The sequence below is a fragment of the Capsicum annuum genome, chromosome 1 (genome assembly GCF_002878395.1).
Source record: "Capsicum annuum cultivar UCD-10X-F1 chromosome 1, UCD10Xv1.1, whole genome shotgun sequence".
NCBI lineage: Eukaryota > Viridiplantae > Streptophyta > Magnoliopsida > Solanales > Solanaceae > Capsicum > Capsicum annuum.
Genome location: NC_061111.1, coordinates 8,346,584 through 8,369,098, shown reverse-complemented (window position 1 = coordinate 8,369,098; position 22,515 = coordinate 8,346,584). Strand labels below are relative to the sequence as shown.

Below are 22,515 nucleotides of genomic sequence, written 5' to 3'. Positions count from 1 at the left end.
ATTTGAGCCTACAGCTGAAGATCTGAAGAAAGCCAAGGGAAGAAAAAGGGAAATATGGTCACTCCCTCGCCCAATGCCACTACTCAGTGAATCATTTGTTAAGAGCGGTGTCACGAAGCATGTGGAATTTGAAGTTGAAGTGGTTGATGACTTCCAGAACCTTTTATTTGAAGTTGATATGGTCGAAGTAGGAGAAGGTACCAGTATGGCAGACGTGCAATTCATAGGTCCAGCTGTCCGGCTCAATAATTGGGAAGTCACTCCTCTCCCCGTCAGGGGGGAGTTTTGGTAGTTTATTTTGTTTTTTTTTCTGTTTATCCGAGTTATTTCAGGTTTGTAATTCGGATTTTAGTTTGTTTATGTTATGTTGGCATTTGTGTTTAAACCCTTCTATCTTTTATTTAATGAAATGCAATGTCCCTTTTGTTTCGTGTCTAATATATTTTGTTTTTTCTTCTCTTACACAGGTCTCTTTATGCTGATTCTAATGACATGACATGCATGCGGAATTTTCAGCCTGATCTTAAAATCCAAACTAATCAAGATGTAATGAAGCAGGATGGGGAATATGATGAAGAAGAAGCACTAGAAGAAATAAGCAAAGAGTGGGAACAGTTTGAAGACAAACTGAATCCTAATTTGAATGAGAATGAGCCAATAAATCTAGGGGATCAAGAAGATGTTAGGGAAACTAAAATCAGTATACATGCTTTGCCATAGCTAAAAAATGGAATGATTCAAGCATTAATTGATTACAAGAATGTTTTTGCATGGTCTTATGATGATATGTCTGGTTTAAGCATTGAATTAGTGGCTCACAAATTACCAACTGATCCCGTGTTCCCTTCTGTCAAACAAAAGTTGAGGAAGTTTAAAATAGATGTAAGTATTAAAATTAAAAAGGAAATCATGAAGCAACTTGAAGCCAAAGTAATTCGAGTAGCTCGCTATCCCATGTGGTTATCCAATGTTGTTCCCGTACCAAAGAAAGATGGCAAAATTTGAGTGTGTGTTGATCACCGTGATTTGAACAGAGCAAGTCCAAAAGATGATTTTCTACTGCCCAACATCCATATTTTCCTAGACAACTGTGCTAAACACGAGGTTTCCTCTTTTGTGGATTGCTATGCCGGATATCACCACATCATTATGGATGATGAAGACGCGGAGAAGACGTCCTTTATCATACCATGGGGAACCTATTGTTATCGAGTGATGCCGTTCGTTTTGAAGAATGCTGGAGCAACATACATGAGAGCCATGACCACTATGTTTCATGATATGATGCATAAGGAGATTGAGTTTGCTTGATGCATATTGATGCAAAGCCATTCAGGATTTGCCCCCGCCCAAGAATAGAACGGAGGTGATGAGTTTGCTTGGTAGATTGAAATACATTAGCAGGTTTATTGCTCAACTCACAACCACTTGTGAGCCCATATTCAAGTTGCTGAAAAAGAGTGCTGCGGTAAAATGGACTGAAGAATGTCAGGAAGCGTTCGATCGAATCAAAAGATATTTGTCAAATCCGCCAGTGCTGGTACCCTCGGATCCTGGTAGGCCTTTGATCTTATATTAATCAGTCATGGACAATTCTTTTGGTTGTGTCCTGGGTCAACATGATGTCACAGGCAAAAAGGAGCAGGCTATTTATTATCTTGGTAAGAAGTTCACCGCATATGAGGCCGGGTATACTCTTCTTGAAAGGACGTGTTGTGCCCTAACTTGGGTAGCACAGAATTTGAAGCATTATCTCTCATCCTATACTACTTATCTCATCTCCCGCATGGATTCTTTGAAGTATATCTTTCAGAAGCCTATGCCGACGGGTCGATTGGCGAAGTGGCAAATATTGCTTACCGAGTTCGACATTGTATATGTGACTCGAACCGCCATGAAAGCCTAAGCCTTGGCAGATCATCTTGCTGAGAATCCCATCGATGAAGAGTACGAGCCATTAAAGACATATTTTCCTGACGAAGAAGTGTATTGTGTTGATAAAGTCATTATAGATGCTGATCCTGGCTGGAGGTTATTTTTTGATGGAGCTGTCAATATGAAAGGAGTTGGGATAGGTGCGGTTCTTATCTCTGAATTGGGACAACATTTCCTAGTAACAGCACAACTTCGATTCTACTGTACTAACAATATGGCAAAGTATGAAGCCTGCATTCTTGGTTTGAGGTTAGCCGTTGATATGGGAGTCCAGGAATTATTGGTGTTGGGTGATTCGGATTTGCTCATCCATCAAATTCAAGGCGATTGGGAGACGCGAGATTTGAAGCTCATCCTGTATATACAATGCTTGCAGGAGCTATGTCAACGGTTTGTGTTAGTAAAATTTAGGCATATTCCAAGGTTTCATAATGAAATTGCTGATGCTTTAGCCACCCTGTCTTCAATGCTCCAACATCCTGACAAATCCTATATCGATCCAGTGCATATACAGAGTCGTGATCGGCATGCTTACTGTAATGCGGTTGAAGAAGAGTTCGATGGAGAACCTTGGTTCTTGGATATCAAGCGGCACATTCAGTCAGGAGAATACCCAGCATATGCCACCAATGATCAAAAGAGAACTATTAGGCGTTTGGCTAGTGGATTTTTCTTAAGTGGGGGAATCTTGTATAAGAGGACCCCAGATCTGGGACATTTAAGGTGTGTAGATACAAGAGAAGCCTCGGCAATCATGGTTGAAATACACTCTGGAGTATGCGGGTCACACATGAACGGTCATGTCTTGTCAAAGAAGATTCTTCGAGCAGGTTATTACTGGCTTACTATGGAAAGGATTCTATTCAATTTGTTCGAAAGTGTCATCAATGTCAGGTACACGGTGATCTGATACGTTCTCCTCCTATTGAGTTACATGCAATGGCCACTCCATGGCCGTTCGTGGCTTGGGGAATGGATGTGATGGGACCGATTGAGCCGAAGGCATCAAATGGGCATAGATTTATTTTAGTAGCCATTGACTACTTCACAAAGTGGGTAGAAGCAATAACTTTCAAGTCAGTGACAAAGAAGGTTGTGGTAGATTTTGTTCATGCCAATATCATTTGTAGATTTAGAAATCCTAAGACTTTCATTACAGACAATGCTGCCAATCTCAATTGTCATTTGATGCAAGAAGTATGTCAACAGTTTAAGATCGCACATCGAAATTCGAATCCATATCGCCCAAAGGCCAATGGTGCTGTAGAAGCCGCCAATAAGAATATTAAAAAGATACTGCGAAAAATGGTACAAAGGTCTAGACAGTGGCATGAAAAGTTGTCATTTGCGTTGCTAGGTTATCGCACCACTGTTCGCACTTCAATAGGGGCAACTCTATATTTATTAGTGTATGGGACAGAAGCAGTCATCCCTACAGAAGTTGAAATTCCCTCTCTTCGAGTCATTGTAGAAGCAGAGATTGATGATGATGAATGGGTAAAAACTCGACTGGAACATTTGAGCTTGATTGAGGAAAAAAGGCTAACGTCTGTGTGTCATGGCCAGTTGTATCAGAGGAGGATGGCTCGAGCGTATAACAAAAAGGTCCGTCCCAGGAATTTTGAAGTTGGTCAGTTGGTATTGAGACGTATCCTTCCTTACCAGGTTAAAGCGAAAGGCAAGTTCTCCCCTAACTAGCAAGGTCCTTTCATTGTGAAGAAAGTGTTGCCCAATGGAGCCTTATATTTGACAGATATTGAAGGCAAAATGGCATAAATGGCTATCAATGCTGATGCGGTCAAAAGATACAATGTATGATATTTGATCCTTTGTTTGATTTTATTGCATGTTTAGTATTTGCCTTTTTGAAGATTGATATGATGAAGGTATTTTATTCTTCTATCCGAACATTGTGTCATCCCTTATTTACCCGTTTGAGCTTCGATTTATTTTTCTTTCATATTCCTCTTTTGGAATCAAAATAGAGTCAAAGATAAATGTCGAAATGTCAAAAAAAAATCAAAATCAAATCAGAACAAAGAACAAGCTGATGGAACTACGTGCGACCTGATTCTCCTCTCTCAGGAGTGAGATACGTAGGCTGCCCTATTTCGGGCTCGGTCAAACCAAATAAAGATTTAAGATTCACCCAGTCAACAAAACTGGGGCATAAGTTAATGTGCTGTTTGAGTTGATTCCAAAAGTTGTAAGTCCCACCCCCACTTCAAGTATCGTTTGAGCCCCTTACCATCTTTTCTAACCTTAACCAAAAGCCAAATTATAACCAAAGAAAGTCCTTCAGATCAATTTTTGATAATGTTATCGCTAAGCATGCAATGGATATGATGATACCTTGTGAGGTACCACTCGTCTCCCTCAGCATAAGAAATCAGGAAAGAAATACAAAAATGAGAGTCTTATTGGTGAAAACCCCCCGTGGGCACCATAAGGCGATGGTGAGTTGAGAGAAATGAAAATGAGAGAGTCTTATTAGTGAAAACCCTTGCAGGAACCATAAGGCAATGGTGAGTGGAGAGAAATAAAAATGAGAGAGTCTTATTGGTGAAAACCCTCAAGGGCACCGTAAGGTAATGAAGAGTTCAAGAGAAAAGTGAAAAGTGAAAAGAAAGAGATTTGTTGGCAAAAGTCTTTCAAGATATCGTCAATCGAATGTGATGTATGAGTCCAATGGATTTGAAGAAGCGGCTCAGCAGCAAAGGCATGAACTCAACAACAAATGGGGAGTTTGGATAGGAAGATCAGGAAGCTTAATCCAAAATGCATGTCATACTCATTGGAGTTGGTTGTCGTATTCAGATAAGTTTTCTTTCTTGAATATGGGACATTGCCCTTTTCTTTCATTTACATATTCATGCTTTTTGTGTCTTTTTATGTCATTTATCAAAATAAAATTCGCCATCATTTCTTTACATTTTAAGTCAAGTCTGTGTCAAAACAAGCGAGAAAGGATTTCAAAACTTACTACCAGTCTTTCCAATTATAAGAGGAAAAGCCAAGGAACAGCATAGGAAATAAATATGATCGTAATTCAACACGAAACAAAGGAACTCTATCAACCGACAGGCTGTTGGATTCATGGAAGCATTCAGATTTGGGGAAAAGGGTGCACATCAGAGGCATGGTAAAATGAAAGCCCATTGCTCGAGTCAGAACTCACTTCCCTCAATCTGGATCTGGGTCAATGATGCGGCAAGACAGGGCAGGTGTCAGCAATTTGGGACAAAGATGAAAGGAACGAGTGCTGGGCATATACCTAAGAAGCCAAGATCTGCAAGCCACCACTAATTTTTTAACTGACAAATTTTCTTTGTTGAAATAGGGGCAAATTCTCTTCACTTAATTCAGCTACCATTGGAAATGCACATCCGTGGGATTTTACTTTATGTTCAGGACCCTCCTAAAAGATGGGAATTTTACTTTCTGTTCAGGACCCTCCTGGAAAATGGAATTTTACTTTATGTTCAGGACCCTCCTGAAAAATGGGATTTTACTTTATGTTCAGGACCCTCCTGAAAAATGGGATTTTACTTTTTGTTCAGGACCCTCCTGAAAAATGGGATTTTACTTTATGTTCAGGACCCTTCTGAAAAATGGAATTTTACTTTATGTTCAGGACCCTCCTGAAAAATGGGATTTTACTTTCTGTTCAGGACCCTCCTGAAAAATGTGATTTTACTTTTTGTTCAGGACCCTCCTGAAAAATGGGATTTTACTTTATGTTCAGGACCCTCCTGAAAAATGAGATTTTACTTTCTGTTCAGGACCCTCCTGAAAAATGGGATTTCACTTTATGTTCAGGATCCTCCTGAAAAATGGGATTTTACTTTCTGTTCAGGACCCTCCTGAAAAATGGGATTTTACTTTATATTCAGGATCCTCCTGAAAAATGGGATTTTACTTTATGTTCAGGACCCTCCTGAAAAATGGGATTTTACTTTATATTCAGGACCCTCCTGAAAAATGGGATTTTACTTTATGTTCAGGACCCTCCTAAAAATGGGATTTTACTTTCTGCTCAGGACTCTCCTAAAAAATGAGAATTTACTTTCAATTCAGGACCCTCCTGAAAAAATAGGACTTTACTTTCTGTTCAGGACCCTTCTGGAAAATGGGACAACGCTTTCAAAAAATGAAATGCTACTTTATTATAGTTCTTGTTTGGGATAATTTTCGTTCTAGTTTTAATTTTGGGTTTCAGGAGCCCGCCTGAAGAATAGGGTGATGAAATAGCAAGTCAGAGGCCCGCTGTAACACCTCGTACTTAATTACGTGCATTAGCCATGGTTATATGTGTTGGAGTATATGTATTGATCATAAGTTAGGTATATATGAGTTTAAGTATGAGTATTGATTATTTTGAGATGGTTTCAAGTGTATAGTTTGATTATATGTGTATAGGAATCGACTTTATTTATACCGGAATTTGCTCGTCGAAGTTTCTATACGAAGTTTATCGAGTTAGCTTTCCAACGATATAAAGATTTCTGAAAACAGATGAGTATCGGATATAAGCGAGCATGTTCGAAACTTGAAAACGGTGGACGCAATGAACAGTAAATGTGCAGAAATTTTCTGCACACAAAAGTACTGCAGCCAAACAGATTTTTGGGTCGACTTTAAATGATCATAACTCCTTGTAAGAAATGAACTGTGTGAGATGCTATATATCGATGAGAATCCCTGAGAGTCTTCTTTCTAATGCAATTGGTTTCACCCAAATCCATTATTGGAGCAAAGAGTTATGGTCGATTTACTTTAGCCTATCAAAACAGTCCACAATGGACAGATTCGGATTTACTTAAATTTTAAGGGCAATATGGTCATTTTCCATCACCTCATGGACGAAAATTGGTCATTATATACATATACTTATCCTCATATCCATCATTTATCATCCAAATTATTGAAGAATAAGAAACCCTAGCCTAAGTTCAACTCCAATTATCTTGTGATTCAATCGTAGAAAATCCAAATTGATTCCGTAGTTGTGTTCACCGTCTCGAGGGCTTCGAGAAGCACCCCTTATTTGTTCCAACAGGACTTCGAAATCAAAAGGGCCATTTTATGGTAAGGATGTAAATTATGTTGGTGTTATTTATATGGATATGTATATATATATATATATATATGCATGTGAGCATAAGAAGTATGTTATTTGACTGTTGTTGAAAGATGATTGGAAATGATGTTGGATTATTCTGGTGCATGGTTGGATTATGTTGAATTGTGAAGGGATTTGGTGTGATGATGTGGTATTGAAATGATGATTATATATATATATACACATAAACCTATTGTTCAAGTTAGTTTTTGGAATGCTTTACAAATATTGGTTGTATGGAATTATGGAAGAGAATTGTGGTGTTGGGTTGCTAATACTAGATGCCAAACATTTCATTGTAGATAAGTGATTTGTAAAGGCGGGAAGTTGTGTTGAATTGGTATCCGAATCTACAACGAGGTATGTAAAGCATACTCTAACGATATTCTTTGGCATGAAAACACTAATGTTCCATCAAGTAAGATTCCAAGGTTGTCCAAAAACATGTATTGTTCTACATTACCAACGAAGTTGTTTCCATTCTATAAAGTGTCAAAATGTTTCATTGATATACCAAAAGGCTCCTATTTCATTGTTGTGATATTGATGATTCCGAAACACATTGTTGATGTACCAATGAGTCTTTATTACATCGTTATTGTATAGAAAGTCTATTACTTGGTTCCTATTGATGTATCATTATTCCAACGGTACTATATTGGCATGAACACTAATGTAATAATCTCAAAAGCTTTCGAACTAAGTTATCGGAAAGATCTCTTATGTGTGTTACTTGATATACGTGTGGGTGGTAGGTCAGGGGCTTAAGCCTAGCATGGGCCGATCCTGATATTTGATATGATTATAGTTGATATGTACTGGGGGCAGCCTAATGGTCACAGTACGGTACAGTATTGATTATTGTTAGGTGGTTGGAGGTTCGGGAGGAGGAGGTAATGGCGAATGATAATTGTGAAGAATAAAATGAACGAATGTATACCGTTCCACAAATGTGTTTGAATTCAAGAACCCAATTCAGATTAATGATAATGTACATGATCCTAAAAGTGTTTATGAAGTGTGGTTCACTTCTATTATGATTTATTCACTTGCGTCTGATTTTCTTGATCCCCCATATCCCATATGATTATTTACAGCTTTACATACTCAGTACATATTTCGTACTGACGTCCCTCACGGGGGACCTACATTTCATGCTGCAGGCACAGGTGCTTCAGCTCATTCACAACATAGATAGGAGCCAGGTCATACAGCTATTGTTGGTGAGCTCCAGTTTGCTTCGGAGCTTTACGAGTAGATCCCTTATGTTTTGTTATTGTACAGGAGTCATGTGTGGGCGGGGGTTTGTCCCGACCCTAGTTATGTCATGTATATCCTAGAGGCTTTGTAGACATAAGGAAGGGTAAAGTCATGGAAGTTTATATAGTGATGTTATATTTGTACATGTGGTGGCCCCGACGGCCAAGTATTATATATATATATATATATTTGTGCGTGTTGTGCTGATACAGGTAATTAGACCCTTCTATATGCAACGAAGTGCTATCCAAATTTTTGGTGACATGTAAGTGAAAGTACAGGTATCTGAACGGGTTCTCCCAGGCCTTCTCGGCTTCGGGTGCCAGTCCGGCGGATTTTGGGGCATGACACCCGCCTGGAGAACAAAGTGGAGAAATGAAAGTCAAGCAACAAAGAAATGGAATAGCAAGTCAGGAGCCCGCCTGAAGAATAGGGTGAAGAAACGAAAAGTCAAGCAACAAAGCGAAGCAATTGAAAGCTAAGCAACAAGTTGAAAAAAATTGCAAGTAAGGAGCCCGCCTGAAGAATAGGGTGATAAAAGTCAAGCCAAGAGACAACAGAAGCTGTATAGATAGGATTTTTATAATTTCATTTATGTTTTAACTTGTAATTTTTATTTTTTTGATGTAATGACAGAGCCGTGGACCGGAACCTCGATGGAACCCCACTCGACTCTCCAACTCGGTATAGTTCATCTCTTTCCAATCTTTTGAAATACTCGTGACTTGATTCTCTCATAACGTGGGTAGGTAGGATGTCCTAAGTCAAAACCTGGTTGCTCTTCTTTCTTCTGTTTCTTTCCTTGAATAATGGTCGGGTCAAAATTTGATCTCGTTGTCTACTTCTTTGTCTGAAAACATTTTATGTTTACATTCAAAGGGGGCATGATGTAGACACCTAATTTTGTCCCTCCCGAAGACCCAAGTTACACATTTTTATCCCTATCTTACCACGTGCCCTCACCCATATGATTATATCCCATAAAAATACAAAAAAAAAAAAACCCACTAACGAACCTAATCCCGAATTATTCTTTTGTAACAAAATTAACCACTCCTCCTATCAATTTTGGACAACACATCACTACCCCATGCCCCCAAACTCTACCCCCACCTACCCTACCCCAATACCCACCCACGTGACCCTCACAATAAAAACACACACATACTCTCACAATCTCATAATTGAGCACCATGAGTAACCAAAAAAAAGACCTCAGCATATAAAAAAAAAAAAAAAGGAGGCCAAACTCTCTCTCTCTACCTCTGATCTCCCTCCATCCTCTCTCTAAAAGAAACACTCAAACCAACGCCACCACCACCTTCGCCGTACTTCCTCTCCCGCCTCCGATAAACTAACCACTGACCGACGACCCATCATTCTCAGCCAAATCAGCGACCAACGCCATCACCACCTTCGCCGGATTTTCTCTCCCGCCTCCGATAAACCAACCACCGACCGGCAACCCATCGTCCTCAGCCAAATCAGCGACCAACGTCGGCACCAACCATCGCAACACTCACCACCGAAACTCCAACAGAACCAGCCTCCGCCAGCTGCAGCGAATCAACCACCAGCAGACCAGCCGGCTCCGCCGGAGAAACAGTAAAGCCAGTCACCTTTTGAACCGCCGCCATCTCCCTCAGTTCGTCCTCTCCGCCGTAGCCACCATCGACAACCTCACCAGCGCCGTCTGAGCTCACCGAAGCTCCGGCTCCACTGTTTTGGTTGGTGTGGTCGTGTGTTGAATCTTAGGGGTTCGTCCGATTTTGAGTTCTGTTGCTAGAGTCGGGCTTTGTGGATTCTCGTTTGTTCTTATTTCGGGGATTAGTGGACCGTGTCTTTCGATCAGTTTCGAATTGTTGTTTCGCTATTCGGGCCTTCGTCTCTCTAGGCCGATTTTTGTTGGACACAGTCGGGGTTCCTTGTTCAAGGATCTCGGTCTCAGATTTCCTTATTAATCAACGATAACAAGTTTTATTAAGGTCCATCTCTTTAACTCTACTCTTTCATTTTCTCGGATTTTGGTTAATGCCATGATTTTGTGGTTGACTGAATTTTTTTAGTAAAATATTGATTGTTGTTGTGGATACGTGGGAGTAGTGTGCTGAAATGCTTAAATCTTCGTTGGATGTACATGTTCGATGTTGATTTTAGATTTTTAAAAAGTGGTTTCATAATCGAAAAATTTGTTAACCATGGCTTGAGGATTAAACTAGTTGATTTGGGGGTCGGGATCAAAAATTGATAATCGAATAAGTTGAAGGCTATTTGTTTTGATTCATTACTGAATATTGTTGAATTGGATAGTATCATGATAGATCGAGTGGGTAGGCAATCGTAGGTTCGTTTAGGCGAAATTTAGGAATAAGTGTTTCGTTGGATGTTGGAATGTGCGTGTGAATGTTTCTTTCTAGCTTATCGTATTTAATTCAAATGTATTTATTTAGCTGGGGAATGTCCCGATGTCTTTTGTACTTATTTACCGAGGAATGCCCCGACGTATCATGTTGGCGGAAAATGATCGTGATGAAGGCCCGCGGAATCGGGTAAGGCATTGGAGATTAGTCTAGGGTAGAATAGATTTATATTTTCGCGTTATTTATTTTTGGACTGTATAATTGGACTGGACTTTACATTTTGGATTGTTTTGTTTATTGTTTGATTATTTTGCGTGTTTTTGTGTGGTTTGTACATTTCGTAATGCCAAAAATAGTTGATACACTCTACCAAGCGACCGTGCTTGAACCACGGGATCGAGAGGTGCTTAACACCTTCCCTCGGTCAACAGAATTCCTTAGCCGGAATCTCTGTTCGCAAACCAGTTTAAGAGTTAAATGGTTTTTGAAAAGGATTTTCTAATGGTAACTTGGCACACCAGATTATGCCAAGTGGCGACTCTGAGTTAAAAGATATAAATAATCCTTTTCCGAAACAAATTTTCATTTCTTGTCACTTAAATAATAAACCCCTTTCGAACTTAAAACATAAATCTTTTGGAGTACGTAAAAAGGGGGTGTGACAATTCTCTATAACCACAATATAAAACAATGTAAACCTGAAAACTTAAGTGAACTTCAAAGAAATGTCATACAGGGAAAGTCCAGCTTTAAATCCGACTTCTAACTCCCTCATCTTAGAGTTCTCGTTAGACCATAATTAAGGCACGAGGCGGAAAGCTAAAGGTCCGGCAAGGCAGTTAAGCAGCTAAGGAAGAGTTGGGATAATGTTGTGTGTGCCAATTGAAGTCATTCTAAAAGCTCCTTTTCTGTGTCTCAATTATCGATCATGCTAATAAAGACTTATAAAAAAAGATCAATCACTTGTTTATTCGCCAACTTGGATTTTGGTTGCAGATACGATTGATTATGCCACTCTCACTTTCGGCAGAAGAGAATGACGAAGCACTTGGTTCCTAATTCACCTTTATTTTTAACTATTGTCGTTTTCCAATGCATCTTCCAAAGCATTGCATTTACTATAATCATAAGATGATATAGTAAAATTATCATTCTATTTATTGATCCTTAAAGGTGTGTCAAGTCAATACTGAACTAGTAAAAATAGACGGTGAAGTATAATTATTGACCATTTCACCATTTAATTACTCGTGTATTATATTACGCTTGTATTGTTACTCCATGTTTAACGGTAATATAAATTTAAAAATAGTTCAAATGCAATAGACTTCTTATATTAAAGGACAAAAAATAGTTCATACATCTTTTTTTTTCTACTTCCAAATTTCTGAAACTATTGACAGAAATTTTAGTTTCAGAAATTTGATAAGGGCATGTGGACAAGCTGGCAAACGCAAAATGGAATTGGACTATATATGAATTATAGACTTTGTATTCTTGTAACTTTCATTAGTTGTCTATTTATCTTCTTCCTCTACGAAAAATTATTCATACTTCAAATTCACATGGAACATAAATTGATATTCTCTCTAATTATTTGAACGTTGATCTTCAACATGCTTAATCGACCTGTATCCAAACTTGGATCAAATCAAGAGTATTATTTATTTATTTTCAGATTGGAAACTAGCTAGTTAGTAATAATGCTAAATGTCTGTTAGTATTTTGTTCTACTATGCTAGTGTAAGTGTGAAAAAGAAGACTTGCATGCCAGAAATGTTTAGGCTGGGACTTGTACAATGTACATTACTAAGAAGTTTCTTCTTTTATATTTTTCTATTGATATTGATAGGCTACTATTCTGTTTTTCTTTATCCGGTGATAGATGATAATAATAACAATTACGTCTCAATTTCAGGATAATAATAACAATTACGTTTCAATTTCAGATAAGTTATGATTTGGATGAATCCTTATCGGCGTTGTTTATACATTTAAAATCATCTCAAGCAAACATTGTACAAAATAAAAATATACTATATTGATATGAAAATCAAATCTCTAGTAGAGCTAGAAGACTCCTATAAAGTATAGTACAAGTAAATGTACTAACATGAGCTTGTTTAGCCAAAGCTTCAAGGAGGTTAAAAGCGGTCATTTTAGTACAAAATTGCTCTTTTGAATAGTCATAAAATTTGTTTTCTATAAGCTCAAAAAAATATAGTTCTTTTCTCGTATGAACTTTTAAAACACGGATCAAGCACAAATATTGTTCTAAATTTGGTAAAAGGATAACTTTTATTAAATTGATTAGCTAAACAGAAATTGCTATTATCCAAAAGTACTTTTCGGAGAAACATTTTCAACAAATAATTAAATTTTAAAATTTGGCTAAAGACAGAACTTATTAAAAGGGCATTCCGATGCACTAAAGCTACCGCTATACGCGGTATCCAGAGAAGGGTCCCACCACAAAGGTGTATTGTACAAAGTCTTACCTTACATTTATGCCCGAAGTTGTTTCTAAGGTTTGAATCCATGACCTCCTGATCACATGACAATAACTTTACCAGTTACTCGTTCCAAAATTTAATTGGTTTCAAGTTCTCGTTCCAGCTTTAATTTAACTTTATCTATAAAAAAAGAAAATCGTTACTGCGTACTATATATTGGTTTGACAATAACGAACTGAATTACCTAACACTAAACAGCAAAGTAAGGACAATATATACTTGTAGAGAATGACACATCGAAATAATTAAAGATTAAGCCGTGACAAATTAAAGATGTGATATCATGGATTAATAAAGTGCTAATTAAATAATTAACTCTAATAACGAGTTAATCGGAAAAAAAAAACATCCTCTAATCGTCGGTGGAATTCCCTAATAATTAGAAAAGAAAAATCAGTATATTTTCTTTCTAGAATATGACTTTCAGCCAACTCAGACAAACTAAAAAGGTACTCCCTCGATTTCAATTTATTTGATACGGTCAACAACAATAACAATAAACTCAGTGAATTCCCACCAAGTGGGGTCTAGAATTTATTTGATACGGTTATTGGTACAAAATCCAAGATAAATACTTCATTAAAACTATTGAAACTTATAGTGAATATACTCCCTCCGTCCCATTTTACCCATCCCAAATTTCCTAATCTGGTGTCCCATTTTACTTGTCCTTTTTTACTTATCAAGACAAGACAAAAAAACATTTCCATGTTTTACCCTTTGCATTAATTACTTTTTCTTTAAATTAAAATATAAACATCATTTAATAGGGGTACTATAATAAACTAGCCATGTTATTTATTATTTTTCTTAATAGCTGTGTCATTCCAACTCGAAACAGGTAAAATGAGACGGAGGGAGTATATAATATTCTGCTGGTATGATTTCAAAAATTTTGAATCTTATAAATTAAACACTTTATAATTACGTGGGATGACTTACATTAGCGCTAGCTAAGTTTCAACCGAACAAACTCAATTAACTAGTATTTGGTACGATATGATTTTAAAAAATTGTTTCAAGTGCTCGAGGGGATTCGAGGACCCGAACCCTCATCAAGAAGGGCAGAATTTAAGTGGATTTCATTTTTGCCGCTAGATTAAGCCCCAACATATTTTATTTTTTTTATATTTAATAAATTTCTCAATATAATATTGAATTTGCACAAAAATTACTTATTGTCGGAAACTCTACCCAAGGATCAAGATAAACATTTAAGGCACCAAACTCAATGACTATGACTCGTCATGACGATCTTAAGGGGTCATTTATTTGGAGGGATAAGGATAGTAAGTTCCGGAATTAATTTTAGGATAAATTTATCTTATGTTTAGTTGAAATAAAAAGTTTGAGATAATAATTCATCTCTGGATTAATTATTCGGGATTGTAGTGTTCTTTTTATCCCTTCTCTCAAGGGTGAAATAACTAATCTCATGATTAACTATCCCAAGATAACTTATTTCCCAACCAGACGACCCTAACAGACCTATTATATCTAGGGATATATTAGTTCCGTCGACTTCACAATTATTATTAAAACTTAAAAGATGTGACTACTCTTAACAAGATTCTTTAATATTTTCGTTATTTATTTCTTTGATTTTTCTCTACCAATTTTCCCTCAATTGATGGATTGTTAGCATCCACACAACTTTGATTTCATGCATTACAAATAAAATGGGTCATAATATACTTGTCACATCTTCAAAATCACATTTTCAAGACCAAAAGTTTAAGAAAATATGGTACAAATTGAATAAACAAGAAATTAAATTGCATAGTGGATCAAGTTGTTTCCATAAAATTTTTAAAATCTAAGCTACCATATAATATAGTTCGAAGTTCGGACCATACTTTTCAACCCCGTGACTCAAAATTCTGGAATCTATGGTTTACTTTGAATATATGAACATATAAATCAAAAATATCTATTCCTGTGATTCTGGATTGCCAAATAAAAAGTTAAATGAAAATATTTTAATGAACAAAATCCAGTGAGAATTTTGCATTAGCATCTTTGACAAATAAATTGTCAATATTTGCGGTGTTTTTTTTATTTGTTTGTTTTTGGGGGGATTTCCATACACTGGCCACGATCTATCAAAAGTAAAATAAAACTATAGTGCTAAAAATATAAAGTAAACTACTCCCTCCTATCAAATTTAGTCATCATATATAGCAAAGAATAGTTATTCTAAAGATTTTTGAAAATTAAGAGATTGAATATTTTCTCAATTTTACCCTTAATATTAAGATCGAGGTATATAAATAGACAAAGATCAAACGATTAGAAGGGTTAGATTAGTCAAATTATTCTTTTTGTAAGTATTTTCTTAATGGACGAGCGTATGTAAAATTTTGCTACTTTTTTATTTTTTCGGTCTTATTATTCAACTGTTATTGTTTTTATTTTACTTCTTACGAGTCAAGAATCCATTAGAAATGTACAATATTCTACCTCTTCAATTCCCACTTGTGGATTTACATTAAATAAATTATTGTTGTTATTACGTGTGTAAAATTTTAACGTGATTAGGAATATATACAGAGGGTAATTAATAACCTGAATATTTGTATTCACACATTGACCCTAAGGATTGTTCTTAAAATAATTTGCTTTTCCACATTATTATGCTTTCTAATATTGACTTGGCTAATAATGAAAAACTAAACATTGGCCACTCAATTTCCTTTACAGAAGAGAAAGATAATGACATTGGACTTCAACTAGTTGCAAAAGTAAGTTAATTCTTGATTAAAAAAAAAAATCTTTTTACGTTCTTTATTTTCCAATAAAACGGAATGGACGCATTGACTTGAAGTGGTGAACCTTAACGAGATAATTTTGATTTTTTGTATGATCTAGAAGTGGGATGAGACAAGATGGCGGCTCGCAAATAAGACATAAGTGGTAGGTACTTTGAACAAATTGAAGTCCTATGTTGATAAGTTGAAAAAGAATAAATTGCATATATTATAAGGTGTAGAATCAAAGCATCATGCATCGCATCATTTTAATAGTATTTTGAATTTGTTGAGCTTAATAGTTAATATCGTAGGTAACAACTAAAAGAGACGAGTATAGAATTGGCAGAGCAGTGGAATTTAGCTTAAACAAGAAATTATTATGTGTGCGAATAAATTAAAGTCATACATTAATAATTGAAATGACCAAAAAAAAAAAAAAAAACTAGATATAAATTAAAGTATATGGTGCGAGTGTTTTTTGGGTCTGATTTAGTCCAACAAAGACAAGTTAAGAGAAAATAAATTCTCGCAACTAAGATCTAAGACTCCTAATTATGGTATACCGTTAATTTTAATGTTTTCGTCCCCTCAAATTTTTTTCATTAAAATAATGATCTCCTTGTGATTTTTGAAATTACGTTACTATTTTATAACAATTCATTTAACATATTTATAATAATGAAATTACGTTTTCCTCCCTTATTTTGATTTCTTTATAACAATTCATTTAACATATTTATCATAAATAATAAAATTACAACTTGACTAATTTACCCTTATTGATATACACTGTAACAATTCTTTCGATATTACTATGTTTACTTGACTAATCAGGATTTAAGCGTTGAATTACACGATCCATGCACGGGCATACACGGGCATAGTATTATTTTTCTTCCAATTATCGCATAATTAAGAGTGATTATTCAATTAGCACATGTGTTAATCCATGAGGTATCACATACAGATCATTAATTACTCTTTAATTATTCCCCCGTGTCATTTACTCCCTCCATCCCAAATTATCCGTCCCAAATTGGAATGACACATTGATTAAGAAAAATAATTAATAACATGGTTAGTTTACCATAGTACCCCTATTAAATGATGTTTATATTTTAATTTGAAGAAAAAGTAATTAATCCAAAAGTAAACATGAAAAAAAAAATTGTCTCTTCTTGATTAATGAAAAAAGACAAGTAAAATGGGAAATCAAATTAGAAAATTTGGGACGGAGAGAGTATTTTATATCCGGGCCATTACTCTTGTTTTTAAATACTCCATCCGTTCAGTTCGCTTTTACTTGTCACCATTTTTCTAATTTGATTTTCATTTTTACATGTCAATTTTGAAAAATCAATAAAAAGACCAGTAAGAAAATTTCCATATCTTACCCTTAACATTAACTATTCATTCTCCAAATCATTTTCAATACCTATTACAGTAAACATCAATTAATGGGGGCAATATGGTAAAGTCACTGTACTAATTATTGTTTGCTTATTGAATGTGTCATGTTAAAAAGTGACAAGTAAAAGCGAACAAAGGGAATATACAATAGACATGCTCAGAGTATAGGTAGTATATACACTAATAAGTACTATAACATAAGATCTTTAATTAAGTATTAGTGTACTCTACATATTATAACATGTCATGATTTAATTTACCACAATTAATTTTTATCAAAGTTACTTGTTACATGTCATTCTTCTGTTACATTTACAATAGAGAATAGCTAGAAGAACAAATACTTTTACTAGTATTATTTTCCAAACTGATCGAACGAACGAATTATAATTTCGATAAGATCCAAATCTTGGCACAGATCAAGCATGTTCAAGGACAATGTTAGAGAGAATAATTTAAATCCCGTGTGAAAATAAATAATGTGTTATTTATCTCCCAGGAAGAAGATATAGTAATTAATAGACAACTAATGAAATTCACAAAAATACAAGTTTTTAATTTATAATCCAATATAATAGTACTATCTCAAGTTGCATGCATATGCCAGCTGCTTGTCTAGACAATATTCTCTATCCACATGTGCCTCTCTCAATTTTTTGAAAAATAGAAAGAAGAAAAATCAGAATATCTATCTATAAATACCCACTCATTTCATTCATTTCAACCACCAAGAGCAAACAGCATTTTCACTACTAATTAGCCACATTCAATAGTTGAGACTTGAGAGTGCTAATTAAGTTTGAAAAATGGCTAAGTTTGGTGCATCCTCAATTGCCCTAGTTCTCACATTGAACATTCTTTTCTTCACTATGGTTAGTTCCACTAATGTCCCATGCACACCACCCCCACACTCCAAACCCCACCCTACCCCTACCCCCTCTACACCATCGTCAAAGGGAAAGTGCCCAAAAGACACACTTAAGCTAAAGGTGTGTGCCAATTTGTTGAATGACTTAGTGCACCTTGTTATTGGAAGTAGCCCAGCCAAGACTGAATGTTGCTCTCTAATTGAAGGACTTGCTGACCTTGATGCTGCTGTTTGCCTTTGCACTGCTCTTAAAGCCAATGTGTTGGGAATTCATCTCAACGTTCCACTTTCTCTAAGCTTGTTGCTCAACAACTGTGGCAAATATGCACCCAAGAACTTCCAATGCGCATGATAAGCCAAATTTCCAGTTCATCATATTTAGTTTCTTTCATTATGTTTGCATATTTTCAAGGAATTAAGTATATTTTTTAATTCTAGTTGGTTAGAAGGGACGCTAGCTAACTAGTTGCCTTCTTTTCGATCGTTGTACTATCCAATTCATGAAATAAATGTTATCTTTGGAAGTTTATATATATCTAACATGTTTGATGTAAGGAAATGGAGTATACTACGCTATACTCCGTACCGATGGGCTAAAATTGCTTTGTACAAAGATGGGCAGCTCAATTTAAGGTTTAAGCTAAGGGTGTCAAGTGGGCCGGGCTGGTAACTCAGCCCGGTTTGACCCAGCCCGGTAAGTTCTAGGCCCGGCCTAGATCAAGTCTGGGCCAGGTCCATCGATTAATTGGTCCGACCCGGTCCGAATACCTTTTAAAAAAAAAAAATTGAAATTTTGGGTCAAACTAGCCATTGGCCCAACGGCTATATAGCCCTTTTTGGGTCCAAACGGCTAGTTTGGGCCCATTTATTAAAAAAAATAAAATTTTAACTTTAAAAAATATTTTTTAATCCCCAAAAAAATTCTATAAATACCCTACAACTTCAAATCATTTTTCACACAATTTTTCACTCTCTCAAATCTCAATTCTCAATTCTCAAATATTCAATATATTTAATTTCTTAAAGTATTCACTTTAATTTTTTTATTTTTCGTTTACAAAGTACGAGCGGAAGTTTCTAAAGTCGCAACCTTCGGATACTTTCAAAATTTGGTATTTTCGTTCCATCTCTTACGTTTAATTTTTATTTATTGTATTAATTGTTTAATATTTAATTTTATTATATTTGTGTAATTTTGAATATTTTTAGTTTAATTTAATTTATATTATGGATAAATTAAGAAACCTCGCTACTAAAGGTGTTAAAAAAATTTGTCCCGAAAGCGATAGTGGTAGTAAAAAGCGAATTACTAGCGGTAGAGGTAGTTCAAGTAGTAGATATACCCGTGTGCCTTCGCCTCTGGTACCGCTTGGTACACCTTTTGAGGAAGAAATAGGTGTAGGTGCTAACGATATAGATTATGTAGAAGCTCAGAAAAATTACGGTATAGAAGAAGAAAATGAAGTAGATGTGGTTAATTTTGACGAAGATAATGAAAATATTGCTGAGACACCCGTAGTAGGAGATGCTAACGTTATATCTGAATCGGTTAATCTCCCTCCCCGTCCTCCCAGTGCCCCAAGACCTCATAAAAGAACTAATGTGCATGACAATTTTTTGAACGTATATCAGATATTGAGGTCCAATGCAATATTTGTCAACAAATATATAAGCATAGAAGTGGAGACAAGTAAGGGGGTACGGGTACGTTAATGAGACATATAGCTGAAGATCACAAAAGAGAGTTAAATATTGCACAAGGTGGTGGGGATGTTGGTGGGTCAACACAAACTAGAATGGACCCAGCAACCGGTCACGTAGCGAAAAAGCATAATAAATTGAGGGACCGGGAAGAAATAGCTAAAATGATAGCTATGGATTGTTTGCCTTTTAATTCTCCTTCTTCTGATGTCTTTATTCGTTATATACAAGGAATTTACAATCCTATGTTTAACGGTATTCCTAGAACTACTTGTCGGCCTGATATTTTTAGACTTCATTCACAATATTATTTTTATTTATCAACATTGTTAAAAGATATTCAATGTAGATTGTCCCTAACTTCTGATATTGATCGTGCTGTAAATAAAAATGATTATTTAACCGTTACTTGTCATTGGATAGATAGTAATTTCGTGATGCAAAAACGTATTCTTGCTTTTTTATATGATGAAGAACGTAAACATACTGGACAGTTTATTGCTGATTCTATTGTTAAAATTGTCGGATATTATGGTATCGAAAATAAAATTTTATGTATTACTTTTGATAATGCTTCTAACAACAAGACTGTTATAAAAAAATTAAAATCTACGCTATCTCCGCCCTTACCTGAAATTTTTCATATTAAGTGTGCATGTCATATATATAATTTAATTGTAAAAGATGGCTGTGATTTTTTTGAGCTTTATATTGAAAAAATTCGTCTTGCCATTGGTTTTATTCAAGGAAATAATCGTAGATCGAAAATTAGAGAATTTAAAGTTAAATGTCAAGAAAATGGACTTACACCGATTTTGATGCTTGAGGAAATTGATACTAGATGGAATTTTACGTATGAATTTTTAAAAACTTGTTATAAATGTAGAATTCCTATTACACTAGCTTTTAACCAACATTGCGGTTCATTTGCTGATTCTGCTGATTGCATGCTACATAATTCTGATTGGGTTGTAATTAATGATCTTGTTAAATTTTTAGAAAAATTTTATGTAGCTACGGTTGAATTTTTCGGTGCTTATTATCCTACTGTTTGTAATATTTTGGCATATATAGCCGATATTTCTGGTTTACTCAAAGAATATAAAAATAAAGAAGGTTATAAAGAAGCTGTTGGCGCCATGTTTACGAAATTTAAAAAATATTTTTTCTCGATTCCCCTATTTACTTGGTTGGTGCTATGCTAAATCCGTGCATGAAATATAATAATATGTGCCACTTTAGTACTCTTATTTATACTAACTTAGAAATAAATACTAACCATGATTCTGAACAAGTACAACCTGATTTGTGGATGGCTACGGCTGATGCAAAGGATTACATAGAAAAATCATATAATCATTATGTTGATTTATTTGATTTAGCCGTACCTACAAATATCACTCTAACTGTCGTTCCTCATCCTCCCGAGGAGCCATCATCTTCTAAAAGGCCGGTACATAATATTTTTTCTGATTCGTTTTATGATTTAAATTATTGGAACAGTGTTGATGAGAGAACTTACACATCAACTTATCGGGAAGAGCTGAAATATTATCTTTGGACGGAACCAGAGGATCGCAGACGACGGATCAACACGTTGGATTGGTGGAGGTGTAATGAAACACAATATCCTGTGCTTTCAAGATTAGCTAGAGATATCTTGAATGTTCCAATGTCAACCGTTGCATCAGAGAGCGCCTTTAGTCAGGGACGACATCATCTTGGAGACAACCGACACTCATTGGGAAGTAATGCAATGAATGTTCTAGTTTGCCTCAGAGGTTGGATAAGAGCGGAACGAAGAAACCAAGGAATGGAACCGGAGCCGAGCGACGAGCTGAAACTTGAAGAAATTATGATTTCACGGGAGAACTCAGCAGAATCAAGTCCAATGCATGATTTTGCCCCCGTTGACTTCGACTATCCTATGCAAGTTCCCGTTAATATTAACATGAATGAGTTGGAAAAAATGATGCATAATTTGTAGATTTTTCATTCATGTAAATTATAAATTTTAGATCATTTTGCAATCAATAAAATTTCTTAAATTCATTTACTCCTTAGTCCTTGCTTTTTATATTTTTTCATTTAATGATTTAAAATTTTAAATTGTACTTCTAGTTTTCTACTTTAAATTAAAAACTTACTTCTAATATATTATTAATTTACTACCAAATATTATTAATTTATTAGATTAAGTAGCATATGTTTTGTATATTTGTGCATATATCTTCTATAGAAGTGTATATTTAACGTATACATGTGTATATGTTTTATAAATTAGTATATAAGTATATCTATATATATTGTAATGTATATATAATGTAGTATATTTTATAAGTAGTAGTATATATACATTGAATGGTGCGTATACACGTGTATATATCTTCTATAGAAATATATATTTAACGTATACATGTGTATATGTTTTATAAATTGGATAGCTTCTATAGAAGTGTATGTATGTTTATATATCTTCTATAAACGTATATATTTAACATATACAAGTGTATATATTTTACAAATTAGTATATAACTATATATATATACATATTGTAGTATATATATATATATATATATATATATATATATATAT

At 35.2% G+C, this 22,515-nt stretch overlaps 1 protein-coding gene across 1 annotated transcript; it reads left to right on the top strand.

Annotated features, from left to right (window-relative positions):
* Positions 1-18,060: 18,060 nt before the first annotated feature.
* LOC107852556 (14 kDa proline-rich protein DC2.15) lies at positions 18,061-18,747 on the top strand. Its single transcript, XM_016697591.2, has one exon. It carries the CDS (start codon positions 18,157-18,159, stop codon positions 18,568-18,570), a length of 414 nt encoding a protein of 137 aa, XP_016553077.1. The 5' UTR covers positions 18,061-18,156; the 3' UTR covers positions 18,571-18,747.
* Positions 18,748-22,515: the final 3,768 nt, after the last annotated feature.